This window comes from Poecilia reticulata, chromosome 14 (assembly GCF_904066995.2).
Source record: "Poecilia reticulata chromosome 14, P_reticulata-male-v2, whole genome shotgun sequence".
NCBI classification, from domain to species: Eukaryota; Metazoa; Chordata; class Actinopteri; order Cyprinodontiformes; family Poeciliidae; genus Poecilia; species Poecilia reticulata.
Window position 1 is genome coordinate 2,368,054 of NC_088843.1, and position 10,081 is coordinate 2,378,134.

Consider the following 10,081-nt stretch of genomic DNA (forward strand, 5'->3'; position numbering starts at 1 on the left):
GTCGCGCTTTCAGAGGTGCTTTGAGGTGAGAATGATGTATATTTGTGAACAAAACATTATGTGGCGTTTACATCTCAACACGCTGCCCAGCGTTTGGCCCGTTTTCCCTGTAAAGTTCAGGTCTGTGTTCCCGGTTAGCCGGTGCGTTAGTGGTTAACGACCCAGCGCTAATCAGTCATCGTGCAGGTTTAACCTGTGAGGAGCTTCACGCTCTCCTCTCAGTCACGCATCACGCTGATTTTATATTAATTTATTATTATTACTAGTATTATTTTTCCGGTTACACTAAGCACCAAACCGTATCAAATGTTTTGCCCACTGAGTCAGACAGAGTTAATGCGCGATATCTGAAAAACTCGTCCAGAAACTCGACCAACCAAAATAGTTTCTGTGTCCCCTTGTTAAAAACTCAACAGACACGAAATGAAAGAGCTACTAAAGCCACATTAGCAGCATTGAATTAAATCTCCCATTTGTTGCGCATCTCTGCGCAGTGCAGCGGGGTTAACTCATCATGCAGGACCGGTCCTAGGCTGTATGAGGCCTGGAGCAGAATGTGACTTAGGGGCCCCTTTTGTTGCTTAAAACATCAGCACCTCTAACAGCTTCTGTGTTTGATTTAGTGAAATCTAGGACAGTGGGAGTAGCTTAACTGGCAAACCTAAAAAGCAATATATTATAACTGCAGTTTACTAATTAGTTATAGCAGTTCACTGACGATGTTTTCCCATAACATATAATTACCCAGTGATAGTTTTACTTTTATTGTCTACTTAACATCTTTTAATACAAAAACACGGTGGACCGCCGGTTGACCGCCTCGGCGCCCCGACCACCGGGCTTAGTACGTTTTCTGGGGGAAACCCTGACATCTGTCCTATCAATGTTATTAATCTGCAGATGATATTGCAAAGGCGATATTGTTTAGCCCTCGGTCTGAAGTCCATATACTGATAAAATATTCTGTATGTCTGCCTTTTTAACATGAGCCAACACTAGTGGAACAAAGAGAGTGCTAATATATAGTAGCTACACAAAAATGGAAATCACAGCAGCTGTAAATAACTCATCCTTTGTAAAAGGATGGACCTTAAAATGTTGTTTCTGGTACTAAAACTACTAAAGAGTCAGGGGCAAAATCTCGTTTCTGAGTTACTTGTTCAGTCAGCATTTGGAACAAATTTCATGAAACCATAATATGTGCCAAAACTGTTACTACTATCAACAAGGTCTGAAAATATTACTGCTTTTTCTTTTCATGCATTTTTTTCCAAAGAGGTTATTATTATTTTAATGTTCCTTTTTTAATTGGCAGGTGTATGAACAGTGCTACATAAACTTGCATTAAAAATAAAGCCTTTTTTTCAAATAAAAGGAGTCTATTTGGATTTGCATGTTTAACACTTTTCCAACAAACATTTATTTTAGGATTTTCAATCCGGTCATACAGGCCAGTGTAGTAATACATGCACATACATACTAACACACTAAACACCCACCTGGAGGTCAAAGAACTTGCTGTAGCGCCTGTAAATGGTTTCTGTACTGCCATCACTCCAGGACACTTTGATGATGTAAACCTTGCAAAGAAAAAGAGAGAGGAGAATTATATTAGTGCATAGTGAACTTAAAACATCCCAATATTTCAAGTTACTTCAAAACTCTGAACCAAGGTAACTTAGAGTCAAACCCCACCTTTATGGTTTTATTACATAGAGGTGTTGTGACTCCCATTGGGCTGAACAGGAAAGCCAAGCGGCTCTGACTGACAAACATCAAGCATCGGTCATTACCATCAGGATATACTATTATTTCACTTCCCGTGGTGCTTGAAGCGCTTCCTCCAACACTGAAACATTATCCTGTATAGGCAGCAGATTAGCCTTACAGACAATCATTGTTGGGACGCCAAAAGTTTCTGGTTACCATCTTTGAAACAAAAACTAGGGAATCTATAACTATATGATGTAAACAACTAAAATGTTAGCTTTATTATGTGGAAATATTACAAACACATCTAAGCTAATCACCAGGGTCTGGAGGAAGCAGACGCAGTTTTAGGAAATGCTCTCAACTAATAAAAAAACAGCAGAGAGGAGGGAGGTGATTGGAAACTCCCTGGTGGCTCACTGTGTCTGCTGCTGGCCTGACTCCCAGGCCCACTGTGGCCTTGCTCTCGCTTGCAGGGCAGCAGTCAGCGATTGTTAAACAGACATGTAGGGGAACCTATTTGATTATACAGAGCTTCACACTGAGTTTATGTCTGTGCAAGAGAGACCAAGCAATTATCCACTATAATAAGAGAGCTAAGGTTTTTAGGCTACATATTTTAGTCTGGTTATTATGCAATCACCACACTAAAGGAAAACATTAACTTCTATGAACTCAACAGAAGCATGAACATGAGCTCATGAGCACACGTTAGCATTCTATGAGATTTAGTGTCAGGGCAACAGAAAAAGCAATGAAACCGCATGGTTTGAACTGGAAAGTAAGCAGACAGATGGAGAAGACACGGGGCCAGAAGCGCGCCACGTCCTCCACCACCAACTCACAGCAGTCTACCGCCCGCTTGTCCCAAACTTTTCACACGTACAGTATATCATGGACGCAAACCAGAACATTCACAGAAGGATGTGTACAGGAACGCTGAACTAACACCAAGGCCTGCTACGGTGGCTCTCATTGGGATTCTGGTCACATGGTGTCATACGGTTTCAGTGACTGTACATATGCAGGCAAATGCGCCCACATTGGGCTGTTCCCACAAAACCAATAGAAGCTTCTTTGTTTAAGTAAAGCAGAAAAGTTAGAAATGGGGCTTTGTCTTTTTTTGCATTCCTGCCTATCAAACTATCAGGCTTGTTGGAAGAGAGAAAGAATTGCTTGTATATTTTTGATTTTGTCCCTTCCTCTGCAAAATTACACAATCTATGGTAACAAAATGCTAATCCTCACTAAGTTAGTCAACAAATGGAAAATAAATAAAAAACAATATTTATTTGCATAAATCTACTGCAGAAGTAAAAAAAATGAACATGTTCATGGAATGGGCTGTAAATGTTGGATGATTAAATGCTGTAATGATTAGGGCTTTTGTCCACAGTGACATTGTCATCATTGTGACGGCATTAGCACCGCTGGTGTGACTTCCTTGTCTGTCATGCCTGAAGGCATGATTTGCAGAGATAATTGAAGGACTTGACACATTACCAATCTTGAGATGCCACTGCCTAAAGTGTTACCTTGGGGCCTTCACTATTTGAAATACAAGGAAACTCTTCATATCCCTTTATCTTTCCCACATTTTTACAACTTTCAAACCTCAAACTTTAATATTTTCAATGGCAAAGCAGCTAATAATTCTGAAGTGGGAAGAAAATTATAATTTTCTATTTATTATTACAAAACTAAAGTGTGAAAAGTGCATAACAACCTTCCACCAGTTTGAAACAGATACATTTCTAATAGCTCTGCACATCTACTTTTTACGGGCTGCACAGTGGCGCAGTTGGTAGAGCTGTTGCCTTGCAGCAAGAAGGTTCTGGGTTCGATTCTCGGCCCCGGTCTTTCTGCATGGAGTTTGCATGTTCTCCCTGTGCATGTGTGGGTTTTCTCCGGGTACTCCGGTTTCCTCCCACAGTCCAAAAAAAAAACATGACTGTCAGGTTAATTGGCCTCTCCAAATTGTCCCTAGGTGTGAGTGTGTGTGCATGGTTGTTTGTCCTCTGTGTTGCCCTGCGACAGACTGGCGACCTGTCCAGGGTGACCCCGCCTCTCGCCCGAAACGTTAGCTGGAGATGGGCACCAGCAACCCTCCCGACCCCACTAAGGGACAAGGGTGCAAGAAAATAAATGGATGGATCTACTTTTTACCAAATTTCCTCTGGAAGAATCACATCATGCCTCAGATGGATGAAGATTTGGATTCTGATTGGATCATTCCCATGTGTAAGGTTTTATCTAAACATTTCTATATCAATTTTATGAATTTTAAAACCTGTAAAAAAAGAGGTTTTGAAAAAAAAAATTGCGTACAACATTACTGAGTAAAATATTATATGTTTATGTGTTACCATCTGTTCTCATTTATTTAGGCTCTGATCAGTATGTGGGCAAAGCGACTCATAAAACCTGACAGACGTTTACACAAAAACAAGTATCTGGCTTTTCTCTTGGAGTTATCATATATTTGAGTCATATAGTCAGATTCTCTTTTGTAGGAAATGAGTAGAAAGTAGAGAATTACTATAAATCATTGAATATTGAGGTGCATTCAAAACGTACTACTGTGATTACAAACTGATGAATGGCTGTACAAAATTATATCGTCTTTCCCTCTGTCCATATAGAAGACAAACGTCCCCAAAGCATGATGCTTCCGCCACCATATTTCACATAATGGTGTGTTCCTGGTGTCTGTTTTCCCCATCTGTATGTAGGGAAAGCAAACAACTAATTTTCCAAGAATGCAAAAACATGGATTTTGTTTCATATGACCAGAGCACCTTCTTCCACATGTTTACATTATCCCAAATGTTGAAAAGTTCAAAGGGTGTGAATGCTTTTTATTCAGCTGTATAAGTATTTACTTACTCTATATATAAGACCGGCAGGTTTTAAAAAAACACATGAACCACAATAACACCAAAACCCACAAGAGATTCTTCTCGTCCAAACTCAGTGAGTTATTTGGTGGTTTCAAAGTATATAAATCACATACAGTGGCTATTGTCTCTTCCAGTGGTTGTTGGTATCTGAGTGTTTTAAAAAGTTTTCCTACATCCCCACTTTTGGTTTTCAGGATTAAATCATACTTAACAACAGTACAAGTCAGGTTAATGTTTAAAACAGCAACACATTTCAGGAATGTCTAATTGTTTCTTTGGGCTGGTTTGGTAAACTGTAATCTGACACTCTTTGTTGTTACTTTTCCTGACTTTAAAAGAGGCAGAGCAGCGGAATAATCTCGGCGTGTTGCCTGCCGCTGGGATCTTCCAAATAAAGGAGCTTACATAGTGTTTGTTGGGATTCCTTCGCTTCTGGACATCTTGCACGGTTACTTCTTGCACGGTGCGCCGCGGCATGATGTCCTCCTCTTCCACTGACCGTTACAACAAAACGCAGAAATCCAACTCCAAGTTTTCTACGAGCGATCACACCCGGTTGGAAAAGTTAGCTGTTTCACCGCGGATCTCTCTTTGTCATCCACACAGTTCCAATCCGTCACCTGTGGCGGTAACAAAACCCGTTTTCCGCAAAATTACTGCGTCAGATTTCCTGTAAAACATTCAGTCGATTTGTGCATGAAGGTCTTTGAATCCTGGATCTCCTCTTTTCTTTCTTTCCTTCTTGTGCCGTTTCTGGATCCGCTTACGACTTCCCAACCAAACTCCCAGCCTATCCCAGCTCACCCACTCCCATCTGAGCAGCTGGAAAGCGCCGCTTCGCTCCGCGGACCAGCCCTATGGCGTCACAGTTAACCACATGCTGCCACAGCATTTGCCAGAGAGCCTTTCATGTTCATTTCTTCTTCTTTTTTTTTACATCAGACATTTTGGCAAAATGTAAATATGGATTTGGGTTAAAAAGAAACGAAGCTCAGATAAAAGATTACAGCAATAATAATCAGGGGCCTGTTTAACGGTACTATTTCAAAATGGTCTGTGATGCATCATTCAGAACGTTATTAGGGAACAATATTTGTTCGGGAACAATCCTTTCAAGTCTGCGGTCTTTTCTTATTTCTTTCTTATTTCTTCTTTGTAACAGACTTTTCTGCCATTTAAATTTAAATCTCTATCGTTGGATACTGTCCATATAACATCATTCCAGTGGTTGTGCGTGGTTTGCATCCAACATGCAATAACATGATATAAGTATAAAAAAAGTTTTTGATGCGTTTTATGATATTCTTATTCATTGTATTTGTCGAAATGTAAATCTTTAGTTTTATTGCTCCAAGAAATTATCTATTGATAAATGACTGGATTGAGGTTACTGTAATGTCCTCCTGACTACCAGTAGATCATTTCTGTCCTCTGTAGAGGACATTTCTAAACTTGAATATTTCCCACCCCCTGCATTCTACTGAATTAATTCCTTTTGGTATCTGGAGGCATTTAGGGCTTTTCAATGATTCCACATGTGAAGGGGTGGGACTTTACATACCTTTTTCTAATTCATAAAAATGGCGTTTATGCATAATAACACATTTTTTGGGACGAGACAAAGTAAGTGCATAAAACCTTTTATTACCTTACAAAGACTGTGGGATTTAAAAAAAATGGTGATGGACAATATTTTTTTTCCTGGTAGTCAGGAGGATTTAGCTCTTGTATTAACCTCAATTCATATGTAGTTTGCAATAAATTATGTGAAATGGCTTTGAATATTACGTCATATAACTCTATTGTTTACTATATGTTGATATGTTTTTTCCACACCTTAATTTTGTGATTTTTTTTTTTTCAAAAGTACCTATTTACATCAGTGCTGACCAAAAGTAAGTTTTTGACCAGCTGCATCTCATTCTAGGTGGCGGCTGAGGAGATGCTGTGTCCTAATCCAAACATTTCTGCTGCTCCAGTCCTTGCTGGGGTCAAAGGTCATGCATGCTGCCACCTTTTGTAATTGGATTGATTACTAACACCAGTGTTGTAATGGAGTCTTTAAAGAGTCTCATGCTTTTTCACAATTATGTACATTATAAGCATGCGTAGACGGAATAAAATACTAACTTTAAGTTCCCAATAAAATTCTGCTGAATTCTTGGCAGAGCCAATCTCAGATTTAAATAGCACTGATTTGCTTTTGATGTTTGAGATGTTTAGGTCTTTTAATGTCTCTGGTGACGTTCACAAAGTCCTGTCAGTTTTGTTGCACCATAGCGCCATCTTTTGGTGTTTTGAGCTCATTACAATATAACTGCATATGTGGCAGTTTCTCCATGTTGCTCAGTAACACATGTGACAATGTCAAGTTCAAAGTCATAAATATGCAGTGACATTTGTGTTTTGAACACAACCACATTGGTATATGAAGTAAAAGTTTAGAACTATCTGTGTAAGTTATGCAAAGTTATTTAAGTTTTATAACTTATAAATATATAAATATGTGAATGTCTAATCTTTTTCTTGCTGATGTGAAAGTTTAATCTTGAACTTGAGTAAAGGGAAACAGAAACTACTCTGGAGAAAAGCAGAAATGAAACATGACTTATTGCTCTGTGGAGTCTTGTTAGACTCCTTGTAAATAGAGAAAGATACTTAAATATCAAGTAGGTAGAAGATTTTTATCACAAACTCACAAAAATGTCCAGATGATTTGTTCAAAGTTCCATTTTAAATGAATAAATAAAATGGATCAAACATTTGAGCTGATGACGAGGTATGACAGAAGTTAGAACAAAAGCTTCACCAGCACAAGTTTGCAGCATTGAGGTACTTTTGTACTGATATTTGGAAAATATTTTACATTTCAGTTTACAAGATCAACAGAGTTAAAAAGTTAGACCTTTAAGAAAAAAAATGCAGTTAACAATTCACATATTTTTAACCTGAAACAACACAGTGGTCTATTATAGAACATAAAAGCTGGAACGTATGCAGTATAAAATTGCATTATTCATTTTTCAGTATAAGATTGTAAGTAAATTTTTATGAGCTATAATTACAATTTGCCACATTATGATCACAAGATACAATCCATCGTGTTGATTTTTTTATGATAGAGCAACAGTGGGAGAAACTCTAAATAAATGTCCTTGCTGAGGAAAGGTTTTCTCACAGGATGATGCAGACATTGCCATGTTTTACTATCATGATTGTGCATTTACTAAAACCATATTATGATTGTGTATTTGATAAAATAAACTTCTTAAAAAACCCTCTAAAAATAAACCACAGACCTTAGATGGCACAACATTGTGGTCCTTTTCTGTGAGACATAAAAAGTTCAGTTTTGTGCTTTCTGATCAAAGCTTTCTTTCCACATTGTTATATGTACCATGTCGTCCTTTTATACCATCATTTAACAATATCACATATTTTCAAAATCTTCTCAACCATCAGTTGTAAAGTCAAAGACTCCCATATGCATTCTTTTATTTGTTACTACCTTGACACAAAGAAGCAAACAACCTGAAAGTAGGAGACAGACCACAGTAAACTCGGTGGCATCATTAAATCCTGCAGGCACCTAATGATCAGAGTCTCGGTATTAATGTGGGTGTCATGCCGAGGTAATGCAGCCCTGTGATGTCTAATCATGTCTGTGTTTTACCCGGAGATGAAAAGAGCTGACAGAACATGTGTTCTTCTGATAATACACTTCAATTAGAGGCAGGAACAGAATGTGAACTAATGATGTTTACTCGTCATTTCGGCATCTTATCAGTCCCAGGAGAATCCCAAACCACCATGTGAGCATGTAGAAACATACACATTTCACAACCATTTATGTGTTTTTGTTTTGTTTTTCAAAAATAGATTTCTGCCACTTTTTCTATGGTCATTATTTGCAAAAAGGCTTTGATGGTTTTTCACATGAAGATGAGCCTTGGAATTGGAGGTAACCAGGAGTTCAGTTTGGTCCTAATTTCAGTCTCAGTGCACCGTATCTAATCCCTCTAAATCACTACTTTCATCCCTATATGATGTGCTCACCCTTATAACCTCACCTTTGCCCCAGTCATGGCTGCCACTATAGGGATTTACATGCAGAGGTAATGGGACAGGGTTACAGTGGTTAAATGAGGACTTTGCTGAGGAAAATCTCCAGAAAAAACAGAACATCACTCCGAACATGATTCAAGGGAAAGTTATGCCTACAAAAAATGATACAGTTCTGGTCAGAAGTGCAGCTACTCCACAATTATTGACTCAATGCATTTGAGTTGTTCTTTTTTTATGGTGGAATGATTATTCAAAAAAAAAAAAATTGATAAAAAAAAAAAGAGTTGGGGGCTACAATTTTGAATTATCAAAGATATTTTGTCACAACAGGGTCCAAATTTTACAGTTAGTTGTATGGCAAGTATAAAGTCGGCCTTCTATCATCTGTAGAACATTTTCAGGATTAAATGACTAATGTCCCAACAAATCTAGAGAAACTCATCCAGGCTTTTATCTTTGGTTGAGTTTGGTTGTAACAGTGTTTTCACAGATCTGCCTAAATCAATCGGACGGCTGATTGGTTCAAGTAAGTCATTAAAAGTACATAATAGATATGGCAGTCATAAAACTACTGTTGAGTATAGTAATAGACATTTGGCCAGAATGGCATCATTGGTTCAGCCCAAACCTCTTGGTAGTCGTGTTTTGTCTCTAATCATCACTGAGAATCTTGATCCCATAAAACTGATTACAAGCTTTCTGACCAAAGACCCAGAGAATGAAGCATTGATGAGACTGTAACTATTACTCATCAGGTTTGCTGCTTTGTGGAGGCCATTATCTGTGTGAGCTCAGTGACAGAAACGCTGGAATTACATTGCCATCTTAACTTGAGGCCACTAAGCTCCAGGGTTACATTTTATCCATGATGACTGTTTCAAAAGTGTAATAAGAGTAAAAGAAAGATTGAGAATCTTTTCCTCACACCACAGAGCTTACACAACGTTGTTACTCACAATGTGATCTGTGTCTAATGACACATCTTGAAAATTAATGTTTTATAATATTTAATATTTTAACTTTATGAGACGTTTAAATTGAAATGACCAAATTATCTTAGCTAATCTAAAAAAAAAACAACAAAAAAGAAGAAGAAATTGTGAAGTATTATCTGGGTATGAATTCAGTTTTTTCCTGCCCACAGAAACTAAGTCCTCCACCTGGACTAAGCAAAAATTCAATGAATTATTAATGAGACTAAACAAAATGTATTTTCTGTCTGATATTAATTAGAACGATAGGTCAAGGTTTTTAAACGGAGATTCCTTTAAAGTGGAGGATTTAAACTCCAGTCCGTCTGGGCCGGTGTACCGCAACTTTAATACATTTTGCTGAAGTAGTACATCTTAATCAAATAACAGCAGGGCTCTGTAGAAACTGATGACATATGGTTAATGTAATTTAGC

At 38.0% G+C, this 10,081-nt stretch overlaps 1 protein-coding gene across 4 annotated transcripts in view; it reads right to left on the reverse strand.

Annotated features, from left to right (window-relative positions):
- sh3pxd2b (SH3 and PX domains 2B) overlaps positions 1–5,446 on the reverse strand; it is a 39,597-nt gene extending 34,151 nt beyond the window's left edge. For 2 of the 4 annotated variants that reach the window (XM_008426907.3, XM_008426909.3), the window contains exons 1-2: positions 5,016–5,445; positions 1,500–1,580 (exon numbers count right to left, since the gene is read on the reverse strand). In XM_008426907.3, coding sequence (XP_008425129.2) covers positions 1,500–1,580; positions 5,016–5,087 — 153 coding nt within the window. In that variant the 5' untranslated portion in view covers positions 5,088–5,445. Of the gene's footprint in view, positions 1–1,499; positions 1,581–5,015 lie in introns of all 4 variants that reach the window. The other 2 variants (XM_008426906.3, XM_008426910.3) reach the window with 2 other exon arrangements.
- Between the last annotated feature and the right edge of the window lie 4,635 nt (positions 5,447–10,081).